Raw genomic sequence first — 17,681 nt, forward strand, 5'->3', positions numbered from 1 at the left:
CTCATATAATCGCTTTCTCCAATGCTGGAGAAGACAGCCGCCAGCCTCGAACCATGCGGCCTACAGCGAGTTCTTCCAGGTGCAACAAAGTCTTTTCAAACCAGACGGCAACTCCACACCACTTTCTGGCAGCATGGCGCTGCTGATGTCGAGCTCAGCAATGCATGGCAAGCTCTGATGCACGGCGTCTTCGACTCCGGCAACATAGAGTCTCCCAGGCCTGAAGGGCTCGCATCCGCACCTGCTATACGCGCCTCGGCTTTTCTTCTCGACTTTCTTTACCCGAGTGGCACTGTTGCCTTCTTGCGTCGCTTTTCGCCCGCCTCCATCGACCGATTCGATCCCCACCGACCCCCTCAAACTTTCGCCAAAGTTTCTCCTAGGCTCTACACGTCCTCTGCTTCTTCGCGCCAGGCCAACACAGCCTCTGAAGAGGAAAGCCGGGCGCAGCAAGAAAATGCTGACGCTCTCGCCGAGGCCAAAACCACCGAGTCGTCTGGTGTTGAACTCAATGGGTCGTTGAACTCGAAAGGGGATCATGGAGCAGAGCGAGCATCTGACGGGCTTGAAATTACCGACAACAGCGCAGGTGACGCGAAGAACAGGTCTTACGCTAAGCAATTGGCAACGCTTTTGGCAGGAGACGATCCCGAGGATGCGGATCAAGTATGGCATCACTACAGCGCCCTAGATGCACAGTCTCGGGAAGTCTACCGTGCCCAGACCCTGTTCTTCCTATCAAAGACCCATCGGGTTACCGATTCGTGGAAGATAATCGAGCTCTTCCAGCACCTGGGCCCGGATCGATGGGACAGCCAGTCTTTCCTTGCGGGCCTGACAGCTCAAATGAACCTCGGGAATGAACAGGAGGCCCAGGATATATTCGGCAAAGCCATTAAGCTCCCCCGAGTATCCAAACCAGCCTTGATTGAAGCACTAGACATTCTCTTGGCCTCTGCTCTCAACTCAATGAGCCTAGCGCCTGCAGTACAAGTATGGGGTTTCTACGAACCTCTATCAACACGCCTGGATGTCGAGGGTATCATTAGCCAGTTACCTCGAGTTGCTTCTGTCGCTGGCCTTCCCGAAAAGCTTCCGGGCTTCAAGGCTTACTTCAAGGGCAAAAAAAGGATAAAAAATGTACCCGGGCGAGACGTACTACTGAGGCTCCTTGTTAGGCGGGCGCTTGTGAAATGTGCAGACAGCCAAGTCGAGCCTCTACTCCTCCTAACGAAAGATCCCCTCGCTTTTGAGGAATTTTTGCGCCCTTTCGACCGCGGCAAAAGCAAAAGGCTTCATATTTCTGTGTATAAGATATATCGAGAATTGCCGGGTGCCTCGCCAAGCCGTGCCGTACTTTATGCGACTTACAAGGCCTACAACAGCCTGAGCCGGAGCCAAAACTCTGCCAAGCTCGCCGGCGTTGAACTTCTTTGGGGCGACTGGCATAAATTTCACGAATCGCCCTCGCGCCGCGCTTTCCAGCAGGCTCTAAGTTTCTATGCATCACAAGGCAACAAAGAGCGGGTGTTCAGCCTGTGGAGTGACTATATGAAACGATTTGCCTCCATCGGCGTTTTACAGGGCGACGACGCTTTTGCGCATCTGTTGCAGGTCCACGCAGTCCGCGAAGAGGTGGAGCTTGTACAGCGCGTTTTCAATGACATATCTGAGAAATTTGGCATGAAGCCGAACCGCCATTGCTGGAATATCCTTCTCAACGCCTATGTCAAAGCGGGGGATTACGATAATGCCATTCGCGTTTTCGATGACCTCATAGTAACTGTTGGTCCTGATAGGTATAGTTATGGGACGCTGATGCATATGGCGGCTGTAAGAGGCGATCTAGGCTTCACCATTGACCTTTACAGGAAGGGGCGCCGGCAAAATGTTATAGACAACGATACCGCCACGCTTGGTGCTCTCGTGGAGGCCTATGTTCAAAACGATCATTTCCATGAGGCTGAGGATGTCTGCATTCGATCCGCCAAAAGAGGGCTGAAAGACACGTGGTTGTGGAACAGACTGGTTCATGCGTACGGAACCCGCAGGAATCTCGCGAGTATTAACCGACTACTCAGTGTCATGACTGATTTGGACATTCCGTATGATGACTACACGTATCAAGAACTTCTGCTAGGGTTGGCTCTTTGTCGCCAGCCACAGCATGCACTTGCCTTGATGGCAGTGTCTATCAAAGAGAAGGCCTTTGAGGTGCGAGAGGAACATTTCCACATCCTAATGGGTGCCTTCATCAAGACGGGAGAACCTCATCTGGTCATCCGTGTTTATAAGTTGATGGAACAATGCGGCATCCAAGCCACCTCGTCGTCTATGACCCAGATTATGACGGCCTTGGTACAATGGCAGCAGATGCCTCCGCAGATCCGTCGCAATACATCTTTCACGCAATCGGTCGAGAAGTCAATCCAGGAGTTCTATAAAACGTTTGGACCCTCGACGAATGAAGCCCCACGGCGATGGCCGACACACAACTCTCAGGCACCCACTGAGAGTCACCTATTGCAGTCACATCGTGCCACTTTTCAAATCAGCAGGATGGTCTACCTCTGCACGCAGATGAAGAATATGGCAAAAGTTCAAGAGCTGGTAGACCTTTACCGCCAGGTCGTCTTTGGCAACAAGAACTCCTCCAGACCGCTTCCAATCCAACTGCTTGATTCCATGATATGGGCAGAGTACTCGGAGCAGAATTACGAGGGGGTACAGGCAATATGGGACATGATGTTTGCCAATGCCAAAAAGGGCGGAGTCTCAGCCGACTGGATAGAGGGCTACGACAGATCCCCCAAGGTCTCGCCGCGCCACGCGTACGTGCTGTCCGGCGGCCTCGAGGTCATGCAGCACATGTGCATGGCGACGGAGGACGCCGACAAGCTGCAGAAGCTGATGGAGGAGGTGCGCGCCGAGGGCTTCGAGGTCGACTCCAAGAACTGGAACCTGCACGTGCAGTACCTCGTGCGCCTCAAGGCCTACGAGCAGGCCTTCGACCTCTGCGAGGAGTGGCTCATGCCCAACTGGACCGGCTGGGCCGTCGAGCGCGCCCGGACCAACATGAAGAACGAGCTGCCGCTCGACCTGCGCCGCCGCGGCGCCGCCCGCCGCTATATGCGCATCGTCACCCACACCCTCTACTACCTCGCGCGCGGCTACATGGAGCTCGAGCGCATGAGCCCCTGGTCCGGCGAGGCCGCGCGCCTCGTGCGCCACATCGAGCACGGCACCCCGCGCTGCTACCGCGCCATCATGACCATGACCGCGGTCAACAGCGACGTCGAGCGCCGGATCCTCGAGGGCGCCGAGCCGGGCGATGTCTTGGTGCGGCGTGGCGAGGGAGATGGGGAGGGTGATGGAGATGTGTATACCGGTTACGAGTACCTCGGCGAAGCAGAGGGGGAAGACGGCGAGGAGCCTTATGACGAGCATGCCCATCGCGACGAGACCACGGATGATAATACTCAATAACAGTAGATCGGCGGCTTGAGCGGTTTACGTGCAGCCGGTCATGTATATTTTTGCATAAATTTGGGTGGGAACATGACATAACGTCGAGAGAGAGGGGGAGGGAGGGGGAGAAGGAGAGGGAGAGAGGATGCGGAGACGCTCCTGTATGATGATGGAAGTGTACAATGTGTTACTGAATGTGTATAGAGCGCGGTCAAGAAAATAGATCTTCCTTCTGATGGCATATATCAAATCACGCTGACATGAATACAAAAGCTTTTGGTTTTTTAGATTTGGTTACCTGGCCATTGAATACGTTCTCACTCAATACTCAGCCAGTATAAAACTGGTCTATATCACATTAGTCCTTAGCTTCAGTTCCCTCGAGTTGACTGCATATGTAGTATCATCACTGCTGAGACAGCATAGTAAGTTATCGTTGTTCCCATAGTAAATTATCGTTGTTCCCAAATTACCAGGCAAGTGGCGGCTTGTCAGAAATGAAGGCACTATTGTAGTAGATTTCGCACATTCAAGAGTACTGCCTTTAATCTTGTGTTTTCCAGGAACGCACTACGAGAGCTCGAGGCAACAGTGAAGCCTTCTATTTGCTTATAGGGGCACCGCCATAGGTACATATGTATGTATAATACACTTGCATACTTTTGTCCGATTGAATGTTGATAGAGGAACTGAATGTCACACTCTACTGCCATGGATTGGCTCATCCCGCCGTTGGGCCGACCCTACCCCCGTAACGCCTTTGTCCTTATGGGGGTCTCTGGTGCAAATTCATGACTCTCCTAGAAGAATTGTAAAAAAAAAACCTAACGCCGTCGGATCGAAACCCAGTGTAGACTGTATCGAAGTGCACGAGACGAATGACGGTATCAAAACTAGTCATGCTTCGGTGTACTAGCAGCCGGGGTCGAAGCTTCCGTTACCGCAACGGAACTCGGTCCGCCGCCACCACTAATGTCCTCGGATATTGACGTCGACTGCAGTAAGTGGGAAGGGTGTGTAGGTTCACGCGTAACATATGAATGTGCATGTGGGTCGTTCACTTGTCGTTCTGGAGAGACTGTCAGATATGATGTTCCAAGGAAACTAAACCATAGTTCTCTAACTTACCAAGTTCTCGAATACGATGGCGAAGCATCTGGTTTTCGCGGATCAGGGACTGAGTTTCAGCTTGATAGAAAGCACCCTCGTCACGGCCGCCACCCAGAAGCCAGGGCTCGCCACCTTCGACACTGATAGACGTGGACCTTAGCCGTGGAGACGATGTAGCATGGCTGGATCGACGCGAGGGCCTTTCCGATCTATTGATGTCGAAAGAGCTCCGAGGATGTGAGATGACGGGGGATCGCGGGGTCGAGCTCGATAGTGGGGGAGAGGCGGATATGGAGACAGGGGCGCAGGGGCGGCTTGCTGTTGAGGTAGCGAGCTCGACAGCTCCGAGGTTGGCGTGCCATCTTCGGCAGCCACGGTCGACGGGGGCTGGCCTTGGGAAGCTTGCAGGTGTTGCAACTGGACCTGTTGTTGGCGGATCATCTGAAGCAATCGGTTGACCTGGGCTTCCTGCTCAGCCTCGAGCTCCTGGTGGAGCTCACCCAGGCTCGGAGCTCTGTCGCGGTGATGGGCGTTTCCTCCAGACATCAAGGGCGATCCCATAATGGGCTGGGGGCTGACACTGCTGTGCCCGCCCGCGACGCCGGTGCTCTCGTGAGCCATCTCGCCGGGGGATGGAATGGACGGGTCGTTCAATTGCAGGTTGTGGAGAACGACGGATCTTCGACGACCGGCGGAGGACGACTGTCGGTGGCGGGGAAGGGAGCCGCTAGAGGAGCCTAGGAGGTGAGATGACGATTGTGAGTTGGACAAGTCGTTGCAGATACATTGAGGGCGTTTGAGGGGAGCAACTTACGGCGTGAAGGTTCTCGCTGGAGACCTGCATTCATGGTAGCGGCGGCCTGGAGCGAGATGGAGCCGGAGCGGGACGCATGAGGTGGGGACTCACCGCCCATGGCGATGCTAGCCTCAGCGTGGGAGTTGGATGAGTGCATACTGCGTGAAACTGCGACGGGCAGTGACGGTGGTGATGAAGGAGGAAGGGAGTTCAAATGAGGAGCCATATCCCCGTTGTTCTGCTTCTTCTTTTATGGAATCGAAGTATATGTTGTTGCTGCTGCTGGTGCTGTTGGAAGGCCCACTACTTCTTGATCTCGGCATTCAGGGTGCGTGACGTCGCCTCGTCTGTTATCGCCTGGGCGGAATGATTCAGCGCTTGTCCTCTTCTGCAACCCTCGGACGGAAGCGTGATGAAGGAGAGCTTGGAGAAGCTTCCCAAACAGATGCTGATGAAAACTTGCCCATTCGGTGCTGATGTTCAAACGATAGGTCGGAGGGATGGTGGGTTCTCTTTCTTACTACCAAGAGTCAATTGGCTTATTATTATGTCACGAGGTCGGCCCGTGTATGTGTAATTTAGGTACTGCTACGAGGATGAGATATGTCGAATCAAAGAAAGCCCAGGTGACCGAACTTTGTCGAATGATTGTGGAATGTGGGAGACGGGAACGTGATAGATTGATGGGATTGCTAGAATGGCTGACTCCTTCCTTGTCATCTCGATCTTCAGTCAGGCGGCCGTTGTCTGTTGCTACCGACCCAAAGAAAACAATTGCTTGATCGATCCTCTTTGTGAATGGGTTAATCAATCAACACATCAATGGCAAGGGCCAAGAGGGGGGACTCAAAGCCCCAGCTTGCTGTTCCTTCTTGCAGCAGCTAATCTGCAGCTGGAATGCGGGGTTTTGCTCAGCCTTAACCTGGAATCTATCTTCACTGTTTGAGGAGGAGGGGGAGGAGGAGGGGTCATTAAACAAAACACCAAGACACCATCAATTGGAGACACATGGCTAGAGCGATCCTTGCCCTGCGAGCCAAAAATTAATAGATTGCACCGCGACATCATCGTCGATCGGCCTGTATTGACAAAATAACAGTGACGTATCATTGCTCACTCAACTTCTATCAATTTGTTTACTATATTAAGCTGGTTGCTGCGCAAAATACCATTCGAAAATCCCATCTGGCGCTCTCGCGAAGTTGCCGCAATAAGGTAAGGTTAGGTACGATTGCACCCACACTATGTTTTCCATTCCTACCTAGATAGGGATTTGCACCAGGTTAGACGTTACAGATTCTCACAAGGGCCGCGCCAGGGGTATAGCGCGCTCGGCAGAATCACCAGCAGTCGCTTGAAGCTATATACGAACGGGATGTCATATTGATCAACTACATTGTAGTGATGGGGATGTTGTGGCACTAAGAGAGACGTGATCGCATTAGAGAGGCCGAACTGAAAATAGCCACGTCTGAATTACCATCTCTTCCATGTATGTCCTCGGCCAGGTCGGTGGTTTTGATGGTGAAGAGATCTATTTCCATGCCACACCATAGGCTGGATTGACCCGAGTATAAAACACCCATGAAACAAAGAGTAGCTCTTTATCCATGACTTAGCTGAGTAGCCTCCACGATCGAAACATCAAGAGTCACAATGCCAGGTAGAGATGTTCATCTACAGAGGTAGCAGTTTGACGACTTACGAGTATCATATATACACGCAATACGGCTATAATATACTGTATACATATATATGAATAGGCATGGCACCTTAATGAGAAGCGACGACATATGTACGACCCGGCCATCAAGAGATTGTTAGCCTTAGGGAACAGCTGATAGTTGCATGCCTATACATGGACCTGACTAGGTAATATAGCGTCCGCCACAGCCGGGACTTTTTCTCCGTTGGAACTTCTCGTATTCTGTGATGATGTAATTCATCAAGTACAGGCTTGCAGCTGGAAAAGCAAGCCTAGATGTATCATTCCGTAGGGCTACTGCATATCACGAGAACGCGAGAATGTTGTGCGGCTAGCCGGCCGAGCTCATCTAGCTCAGACTGCATGTACATACGTACGTACATAGTAGGCCGGATTTCCAGCATGCATTGGGAGGCAATGGCCCAGACGTCCACCCCGATGTTAACTTACTAGCAACTTCCAGCTTCGACCTTGAGATAGTCCCGGAAACATTGGCACCGTCAAATAATTAGTAGGGCAATACCTATATCATTCCTCATAGGGGCGACTAGCATGTGACTGCGGCGATTCGCCTTTTGTAGCTTACAGCTGATCGTGGCCGGAAAGGGGCGATGCTCTGAACGAAAGCGCCCGATACTACGGGACGTTGCCCATCATGAACACTCGCACTCACACGAAGCGCAGCTACGTTACCTAGGCTTCGTCAAAGCTTCCTGCTTTGACTCAGAGAAACTCTCGAGTTGTTATGGCGACGAACACCCCACGAGTCACTTGCATTCCAAGGCAGTTGCTACTAGAGGCAAAGGGCTGCGGGCTTGGTACCGATCCTAATAAGTCACCATCCAGTCTGAAAGTGGTAGTCATTGGACCTAGCTCATAAGCTGCGGGTCTCGAAGGCTGACACTTCTTTGTCTCTCATGAAGCCACCGTTCGAAGTCTAGGATGCAAGTTAGCAAGACCTGCCTCCATTTTCACAGGGAAAAGCGGCTAATGCAGGAACACTGAGTCGTCGTCCAGTCGCTGGGCGCAACTAGGCGATTGGTGGGGGTGGATTGGTACAGAGCGCGCAAAGATTGTCTAAGGTTAGGCCTGTACTCAACGGGGAAGAGGGCTGCAGGTGTCTTAAGAAGAGAGAGGTTGCGTGTGCGCATATATTCCTCAGGAGCATTGGATGCGGCATTCATTACGGGCACTTTCTCGAAGAAGGTCTTCGTTGTCTCACTGCGTCTGTAAGTATTGATCCCTTCTTCCGGTGGTCCAAAGAGGCCGGCCCGTTATCGGGGCACGTAGGAAAGGATACCTATGTAAGTCCGTCGATTCAGCTGACGAATCCTTGGACAACGGACGGGTATCGCAACGGAGAAATACGACTTTCGCTGCACGTAATGCTTTCTTCTGCCTGCATGACCACCTGCTGCATCATAGGCAAACCCGATCGATCTCGACAAAGAGCGGATGTCTCGGCCGTGCTTTCTCTTATGGCAGGTCTCACCGACGAGACGCATCCAAAGAAAATGGATCTCGAACATTCTGGGTTACTAATAGATATTGAAGACGTCCACAGTAGGTATATAAGCAAGTTTGTGCTCCGTTACAAGGTCTCTCGTTGTTCAGTAAGATTGAAGTTTGTGGGGTGGCAGAGTCTCCATCACCGCAAGTCGGCAGGAAGTGGAAGCAATCCCGCAGCGGCTCGTAGCCCGGGACCTAGACTTGGCCTTGGGACGAGCCCGCGTAGGACGGTGGAATCATTGTTCGAGATGGTCGACTATAACCAGCTGCGCGTTGCTGTATTGAAAATTGTACCAACATCACATCAAGCGCTCTCCACTGAAAACAGGCAGGGATAGCCCGTCACGCTTTTATTATTGTCTGTCGTACACTCCCAGACTCCATAATAGAAGCACTACGCGGTAGATGTTTGATTAGTTAACTCGATCCATGCAGTCACGCACACATTCTGCACATGCTAGCCTGGCCAAGACGTGTTCATCGAGTGGTGGACCAACCAAGTCGCCTCTGTTCCTGCATGAAGTCTGGCAATCTCCGACATCCCATTTTGTTAGTTGCTGCTGGAATCTTAGATCCCGTTCTTTGGTGTTGGGCGCCGTTATTTTTGCTCGGCCCTTCTGAAATGCCAGATCTGAGATGATGGAGGTATGGGAAGGGTCGGCGATAGGATTTGGGGGCACAAGATTCGCGGTGTACAGTCGCCAGTCCAATCACAGCCGTAGCGAACAACAGAACAGCGGCTTCGTCTGAGACTTATGTAAATATACCGAGCAAGTGCCCGTCAGAGTTGGCCAGATGCCCAAGAGTTTCAAGTCCTCGCAGGGAGGTTAGTGTGCCCTAGCCTCCAGTGAATGACTAAGTTGGCACATGAAGTGCGTAACGGCGACGAAGGCGGACCCCAGGCAGGTTACCTGGTTGAGTAAAAGACCGTATTGTATGTACATGTGTACGACAAGGCGATGCAGCCTACCGAAACCTTGGACACCTCGAAACCATGTGAAGTTTGTCCAGATCAAAGTAAGAAGGCGGCAGAGGAGCTTCGATATTCGAGAACAGCCGAGGCGCTATGCCATGGGATGTTTGTGGGTAAGAACTCAATGTATCGCGTGGTAGTAAGCAAGCTAGAATTAGAAAGCTCCTCATCTAATAATAATTAATGGTGTTGTTATTGTTGTTGTACGAGAAAAGGACTGCAGCCTAGCCAATTACATATAGTTGTACATTATCTATCATGCCTCTCCTTGTAAAGGAATTGGATCGCCGCCTCGCTTTGAGCTCGTAAGTCGTGAGGTGAGGCAAGAGAAGACAGCCACCGAGCAACAGAAGATACCCCTACCCTGTATGCTGCATGGGTGTTTCGGTTGGTGGTTGGCTGGCAAGACTGGAATCATTAATCGTTATTAATAATAAATGTTGCTTGTGCTTGTGCTTTGCTTGCTGGATCGTACATCCAGCCAACACCTGACGATCTGCTGAGCTTCTGCGCTGAGTTCTCTAGGGGCTTTGGCGTGTCACACCTCTCGAGGCCAAAAGTCGGGCGGCGTGTAAAGTATGGTACACACAATTGCTTGTGGGATTCCCTCACCCACTTCAGCGCAACAGAGGCCGAGGCCGCGAGGCGCATCTACCCCCCCCCCCAAAAAAAAGTTTATGTGCGGAAATTGGACGTCAACCCATTTCCATTCCATCCATTGAATACTGACTGCGCCCGCAGAGAGAACCAAGAAAACACTCATGTTCCAAAGTTGTTTCCGCTATGACTGGATGTACTCCCAACCATTGGAACAATCGATCAATGGCGGTGTCGCATGGTCTCCCGCGTGCCGACCTCTGCCACCACGGCAAATACCAGGTAGGTTTGATTTTTCCCGGGCTGTAGCCTGTGGAGGCCCTGGTTCCCCTCCTCACCCAAGCACCCAGCACCCAGAGAATTGCCGCCGTTTCTTGTACCTCCCTGGTATTGGAGGCTTCCTGTTGCTTCAATGTTACATCTTTGTGTACATGCATGTAAGGTGAGTGAGACTCCATCACAGCCGGGCCCAGTAGCTGAGTAGGTGGCTCTGTGGGGTTACCATGCTGACATAGCTGCTGAACAACTTGATTCTATTACACGTACATACAGACAGAATCTAGTATGGCTTTTACACTGCTGGATACTTACTTACGTGTCCTGTGTACTGAAGTTGGCATCTATCGTGGAACCCGGGGACTCCAGTTCTACATGTGGGAAAACAAGACTTGGTCAGGTCCCATTTCGGTGCCACCTCCCGGTACTTGGGCGCCTAGCACCTGGGTAGCCAAAAGTTAAGGCGTCTGGCTGGCTGGCCCAATAGGGGAAGAGAACACAACGGACCCCAACTAGTCGCACCGGCGGCTGAAGTCCATGTCCCGGGACCGGGGGCCTTCCTTTGACAGAGAGAGAGGCATAGAGGGACGAAGAGAACCCCCTGTACGTGTTCCTTAGGCATGTATGTATGTAGATTTATGGGGATCGATCCTCGTCTTGTCACCCTGTCACTACCTTCACATCCCGCATTCTCGTTACTTTTTTCTGCGATTTTCTGCCCATTGTTGGTCGCCTCCCCAGCTAATAAGCCTGTGTGCTAAGCGAGCTTACATACTGCTGATTGCTGGACGCGGATAGGTGCACAGGGACGGCGTGTCTCCCTCAGCTTCTCATCTCTCGCACACCTCGTTCCTCGCTCTCGTCCTGCCTCGCTGGGGATTTTGTCGGATACGTCACGGCGATGAGGTTGCCTCATCCATGTCCAAGTTTTCCATATACTCCCACTACTAAGGCTCAGAAACCAGCTTGGATTCCCATAGAATCACCCATCACCAATCTCCACCCGAAGGTCTAATAAGCTAGTCTGAGCGGTGCTTTTAACCTTCCGCTTACACGGGGGGCAGCAGGGCTCCCAGAGCACGCACCTGAAGCTTAACAGGGTTGCCTTGACCTCGTCTCAGCTTGGGATTGTTTTCTTTGCAGAATAATAAACCGCTTGTTGTGGTGCTCGAGGGTTTGGCCTTCCTGGTTCTTAATACATGCCTTTGCGAGCTTCGTCCATTCCTTTGCTGTGCCGTTGTCGAGCGCGTCATCTCATGTCGGTTGGGACGCCGGATATTTGTCGCTCAAGCATTCACTTTAGACATTTGTCTCATCATACACACTCTCTGCGAGCCTTGGATGTCGTCAACTATAGGAGGATCTTCTCATCTTTGATCGAGCCGATCTAACCTATAGAAGCGCGCCATGGAGCAAGAGCGTACACGCCCTTCTCAACGGTCTCTAAGTGACCTGAAAGCCCAGTCCACCAGCTTGCGACGAGCGCGCCCACCAGACATCCTTACCATGGGGGATGAGAATCGAGCTCCGTTGCGACAGAATACCGTACCAGACAAAATGCACAAGCGCGAGTCTCTGGTCGGACTTCGATCCATCTTCGGTCGGTCCAAGGTCGGGAAGGATGGACAGGAGATAGAGGGCCCCTCTACGCTCCGGGAGACCTCACGATCTTTGGGGATTCGCGCCTCGCTCGCCGAGATCAGTAACTGGCCAAATGCACTCCACAGCCAGAAATCGGACATTTCGTTACCCACGTTTTCGCCTTCATCACCCCGGCCTGTAGTGTCGTCACCACTCAGGGCACAGCCTTCTACGACTCGCTTGAAGCAAACAAGCAGCGGTAAAATCAAAGGTCCAGCGGCATCCTTTACCAGCACACCGCGTACCGGCCGAGGCGGTGCAGTGACGAATTGGGAGTCGCCGCCATTGTTCCAAGTTTACCCGCAGGCTATCAAGCACGCGACTCTACCGGCCACTACTCTTTCAGCCGACTCGCTTCTCCGCTTGAACGGCTCGCGCAGTAGCATTATGGTGCGAGACGATATGTCAACCAGTACAATGAGTCTCGAAACCGACGGGGGAGAGAGAAGAAAGGGGACAAAGCCTGGAAGAAGCACCACCGAAATCTGGGCTCGAAGAATTTCTTGGAATGGACTACCAAAATATACGTACTCGTCACTTCAGGATATCTCCTCCAGTACGCCACTGAGGGATCCTTCGACCGTCTACCGGAGAGGGTACTCCAACTCACAAGAGATTCGGCGGTCTTCGCAAGCGACATGATCCCCGGGAAACACTGGGTTCTCCAAGTCGCCTCCTTAATGGACCCGAGCGGCCTACCTGCCAACGACTCGCGGTCACTACTGGCTAAGCTTCGCGGATCCGAGAGGAGGCATGCCTCGAACTTTTTAATGGTCTTTGAGGCTGCAGAAGAAATGGATAGCTGGCTAGCGCTATTACGGCACGCTATCGAGGCTTTGGGAGGGAAAAAGAAGCTCACAGAGACCGGCAAGCCCAAGGAAAACGAAATCCCGGCTGGTCTGAGGTCTCAGTCCAGCCAAAGGACACTTGTCGTCCGTGATCCCGAGCGATTCACTAATGTGATGAGGCAAGATTTTGCGTGGGCACCTGAGAACAGGCGAAAGAGCCATCAACATGAATCATCAGAAAGGCCGTCATCAGAGTCTTGCGGCGAAATTGCCCTGGACGCTGTGCTTGACGATATATCTACAACTGAGAGCCATTGTTCATCCGACGGCCAGGTACTGGACAATCTGCGAGACAGCAACAACCGTCTCTCCTTCATATCATCTGGGCAGCGAACCTACCTGACATCTGAAGGTTCTTCGCCGGCCTGCTCGCCTACTCGGGCCAGCTTCACAAGCCACGTTGATGAGCATCACCAGCAACACTCTGAGCATTATCTCGAGACTCGATTGCGTCCAAATGCCCAAGCTATCTCGAACCGCAGGCAGTCGATGCAGCCATATATGGCTTCTTTCGATTGCCGGGTCGAGCCCATCTCTCGTCCGCATTCGACCATGTTAAACGTGCCGAATCATAGGGAAGCATCTCCACAGATTTCGGTACGACAGAGCGTCCCAAACTTCAGCGTTCCTAACTCTAGCCACAAACGGTTTTCGAGCGCGTCGGGTTCCGATATTGCCGACCCGGTCCAGTGGACCGAATCTGAGATGCCTAACAAATACGGCAGAAAGCCTCCCCCAACTGCGCTGGCCTTGTCACGCCCTCTGTCCGTTGTGGTTGATCAGCCATCACCGCGCTCTCCAGTCTCGCCTCATGATGTCCTCGCCAGGAAGCTTGACGCCATCTCTGGCCGCAACGTCGCGGAGGATAAGCCACAGTCGCCTGCTGTCTCGGTCTTTTCGACTTGGGTCCTTAATCAGTCGGACCGTTCCTCCGAACAGGAGAGGCTGCCGTCGCGAGGATCGAGCCTCACCAATGAGTCGAGCTCTTCCACCATCACACTCTCTGATAGCAAGAACTCGAAAAGATATCGGAGCATGATTAGTATGTGCCCTAATAAAGAGCTGGCTGCCGAACCTTCTCCAGAAGTAGAGCGGTATATCCTGCCGACTTTCCCACCTTTCAGTCGGGAACTATCCGAACCATCGATTCATTCCCATGATGTAACATCGAGAGCTGTCTCTTCTCTGGGAAGTCATGATGCGGACCGGCGGCGCTCAATGATGGCAAGAAGCCATGATGGCAGCCACAAGAGAGCCAGCTTCACGGTTGAGGAGAGAACGCCGCGCAGGTCCATAATACGTCTTAGCGAGCATGCCTCTGGGGACTCCGAGGCTCCCTCATTACCACCAAAGTCGACCGCACGTATCTCGTCTATATCACCAAATCGAGACAACTCGCCCAGGCCACTGTCATCTGCCGAGCAGAACAAACTTCTTCTGAGCCGCAGAAGCATGCCGCATCTAAGCAATGTGCCACCGCCTGCTCCGCCGCCAACTTGTGCTCTTCCGCCTATACCGAAGAAATACCAAGAACCGGCTCCTCGGAGCCTCAAAACCTAATCCCATTTTCTTGTCTTGATTTTGATCTGTGATCAAGTTTATTGTTTGTGATACCACCTCGGACTGCGGTTCCTTTTACTATGTTGTTTCCCTGTATCATTGCTACTACTATTATTATTAACGTGGCCTATGACGGATGATGATCACGATGGCGTTGTTATGTTTTGGAGCCGGCTGCAAGATACCTACTTGGGCATTTCAGACTAGCATCATCCGGTCTGGGCATAAAAGGGGATGGGGGCGGGCAGGGGCGTCGACTATATCACCTCCAAGAGGTCTGGAGCCTGCCACGAATGCGCTTACCAATCGATCTGGACTACCTGATTGATTAGAAGGCGAGCGGACTTTTTTGTACGCAATCATAGTGAGCTTACGAAGTACACAACCATGTATGCGTCTGGTCGATAGCTGTTATTGCAAAAGTTGTCAACCAATCTGTCCCATGAGTGCCGTCGGTAACAAAATTGAAACGTCGATATCCTCTCTACGCACGTACATTGAGTGAGTAAACGAATAAAACTTCGAGCACCAACTGTGAGAGGTATTTGACTGCATTGCGGGTGTTCTATGGAGTACTACGAGGTGCGTCGCACATAGAATCCCGAAGAATGTATCCGTACGAGCTACCCCTCTTACCTTTGCTTTGGTAATGGCACGAACAAACCTATTAAGGAAAAGAAACAGGATATAGATTATGAGGCATGCAAGGTGTACGTGCTGTCGATTCAAAGCATGTGCCTTTAGGAGATAGGAGAGAAGCTCGGGGATGACTAAGAAAGGCCTGGGTAAAAAAGCGGCTTCCTCTCTCCTCAGCTCAGGCGGGATGGAGGGGCGATACTGAGACTGATCGATTTGCCCCACATTTCAAAACTGCACTTTCTAGTAAAATAAAACTCTCCCACCTCCAAAATCCAACGACGACGAGCTCTGCCGAACCTCAGCGAGACAACAACCATTGAATTCGGACATCCCCAAGCAGTCTTCACAGCTAAACATATAACGAATAATCGTTTCGCTGCTGGGACCAGAATTACCGCCAAGATGTCGAACAAAGCCAGGTGCGCACACACACCCACACAAATTTGCGACCACCACCAAAATTGCTGAAAACTGACCTTCGTTCGATTGCAGAGATTGGGCCGACGACGACGATCTCGATGAGACCACCTCCACCGAGCTGCCCCTTCCCCAGACCATTCAGAACAAGGACGGCACCAAGACGACAATCACATACCGCTTCGATGAGGACGGCAAGAAGGTCAAGACGACGCGACGCATCCGCATGGTGACGCACCGCGAGGTCGTCAACCCCCGCGTCGCCGAGCGCAAGGTCCTGCCCAAATTCGGCCTGTCCGAGAAGGACCCCAAGGGCCCCCAGATGGACACGACGAGCGTGGGCGAGAACATCATCTTCCGCCTCTCGCCCAACTGGAAGCGCGACGCCAAGGACGAGTCCAAGGACGCCAACGCCAACGCCATGAAGGAGAAGCTCAAGGACAAGACCGTCAAGTGTCGTATCTGTAACGGCGAGCATTTCACCGCCCGCTGTCCCTACAAGGACACCATGGCCCCCGTCGGCGCCGAGGGCTCCGCCGACCCCGCCGCCGGCATGGCCGACGAAGAGGCCGCTGCCGCCGCTGGCGGTGCCGGTGCTGGCAAGAAGGGAAGCTACGTCCCGCCTGCGCTCCGAGGAGGACCGGGTGGCGCGGCTGCGGGCGAGCGCATGGGCGGAAGCAAGTACGGCGAGAGAGACGACTTGGCTACGCTGCGTGTCACAAACGTAAGTTCTTCTTCTTCTTCTTCTTCTTCTTCTTCTTCTTCTTCTTTCTTCCCCAAAACACTACTTGCAAGCATTGGCACTCATGCTGACTTCCTCCATTACAGGTTTCCGAGATGGCAGAAGAAGCCGAGCTTCGCGACATGTTCGAGCGGTTCGGTCGCGTCACCCGTGTGTTCTTGGCCAAAGACCGCGATACCGGCATGGCCAAGGGCTTCGCTTTCATCAGTTTTGCGGACAGGACGGATGCTGTCAAGGCGTGCAACAAAATGGATGGTTACGGTTTCAAGCATTTGATTCTGCGCGTGGAGTTCGCCAAGAAGGCGGCCACGTAGAGGATCAGCTGCGGCGGATGGGCATACTTCTTGAGATTTACGGCAGTAACGATTCGATACGAATTTGGTGTTGCAGGATGGTTCATGGGACAACCAGGGTAGACTGCACACTGCTGTGTAATGGCTTACGATTTCATACAGTATATACGTCGTTTAAGAAATTGCCGTCCAGTAATGCAAACTCGGGTTTTGTGTATTAAAACACCACTACCGGCCTCTTGTGGGATCAGATACATGCAGGTTGTTTTGGTCGCCTCGTTGAAACCTTGTAGCAGGTCAAGATGAAGGGTCTCGAGGTTCATGTATTACGTCTCGCAGCGGTCTCTCCAACTGAGGTCTCCCCTCTGAGCGACATTATCACTGGGGTTTCAACAAAGGCCTGATATACAGAGCACGGAAAATAATGTCGAGTGAGATATCGAACTGCAATATGCAGTTAGAAGTGATATTGGTATTGTTTGCCCGATGACAAATCTAGTCTTTACCGGGTGCCTCCTCCCTTCCAAGTCACCGAGCGAGCGGTACTTCCTCCCTCCCCCTGATACGTTGGAAATAAGAACAAGTGTAGTAGATGCTAAAATGAGAAGACAAGATCAGTTTCCCGGGAAAACTCATGAACATGAAGGTCCCTTCCCCACCTCTCCCCAAGTCTTGCTAAGTGTATATGTAGGATAACTATATATGGTAATAAAATTCTTCCATAACCACCGCCTCGGATGACTGAAAGAGGTCCGGAATTGCGCTTCGCTGCTTTTCCGTTCCCTCCCGTCCTGACTCATCCAGAAGAGAGGTATCAAAAAGAAAACTAAGATTATAGTTTTGTTGGGTATTGGTGGAATATTGGTGTTCATGCCGTGGTTTTCATTATGAAACGTTTGTCTCGTCATATCGTTAAAAAATGAGAAAAACTGAAGAAAAGTGAGAGTAAGAAAAAGGAAATTGATGGGTATTTGAAAGTTGGTCGATGTGTATCTCGCCGTGTAAGTTGGGGGTTTGTTGTATTGGTTTTTGAAACGATTGTGTGCGATGCCCCTGGTTTGGGCCGCGTAGCGACTGTGGTGGTTTGTCGATCTTCGAAGAGAGCAA

The 17,681-nt window shown here is 52.1% G+C and overlaps 4 protein-coding genes across 4 annotated transcripts; 3 read left to right on the forward strand and 1 right to left on the reverse strand.

Moving 5' to 3' along the window:
* Window positions 1-21: 21 nt before the first annotated feature.
* On the forward strand, window positions 22-3,486 carry PG994_013208 (coxI translation protein CYA5; the record flags this gene model as incomplete). Its single annotated transcript, XM_066864617.1, has 1 exon — window positions 22-3,486. The coding sequence occupies one exon, from the start codon at window positions 22-24 to the stop codon at window positions 3,484-3,486; it is 3,465 nt and encodes a 1,154-aa protein (XP_066709578.1).
* Window positions 3,487-4,361: 875 nt separating this feature from the next.
* PG994_013209 (uncharacterized protein) lies at window positions 4,362-5,600 on the reverse strand (the record flags this gene model as incomplete). The annotated part of the gene is made up of 4 exons (XM_066864618.1): window positions 4,362-4,537; window positions 4,597-4,805; window positions 4,826-5,315; window positions 5,393-5,600. 4 exons carry the CDS (start codon window positions 5,598-5,600, stop codon window positions 4,362-4,364), a joined length of 1,083 nt encoding a protein of 360 aa, XP_066709579.1.
* Window positions 5,601-11,841: 6,241 nt separating this feature from the next.
* On the forward strand, window positions 11,842-14,483 carry PG994_013210 (peptidase family M20/M25/M40 protein; the record flags this gene model as incomplete). Its single annotated transcript, XM_066864619.1, has 2 exons — window positions 11,842-12,487; window positions 12,619-14,483. The coding sequence occupies 2 exons, from the start codon at window positions 11,842-11,844 to the stop codon at window positions 14,481-14,483; spliced, it is 2,511 nt and encodes an 836-aa protein (XP_066709580.1).
* Window positions 14,484-15,524: 1,041 nt separating this feature from the next.
* On the forward strand, window positions 15,525-16,595 carry PG994_013211 (RNA recognition motif domain protein; the record flags this gene model as incomplete). The annotated part of the gene is made up of 3 exons (XM_066864620.1): window positions 15,525-15,541; window positions 15,615-16,263; window positions 16,368-16,595. The coding sequence occupies 3 exons, from the start codon at window positions 15,525-15,527 to the stop codon at window positions 16,593-16,595; spliced, it is 894 nt and encodes a 297-aa protein (XP_066709581.1).
* Window positions 16,596-17,681: the final 1,086 nt, after the last annotated feature.

The sequence above is a fragment of the Apiospora phragmitis genome, assembly GCF_038363925.1.
Source record: "Apiospora phragmitis strain CBS 135458 chromosome Unknown utg000011l:1.0-3236445.0:1.0-3240683.0, whole genome shotgun sequence".
Classification (NCBI taxonomy): domain Eukaryota; kingdom Fungi; phylum Ascomycota; class Sordariomycetes; order Amphisphaeriales; family Apiosporaceae; genus Apiospora; species Apiospora phragmitis.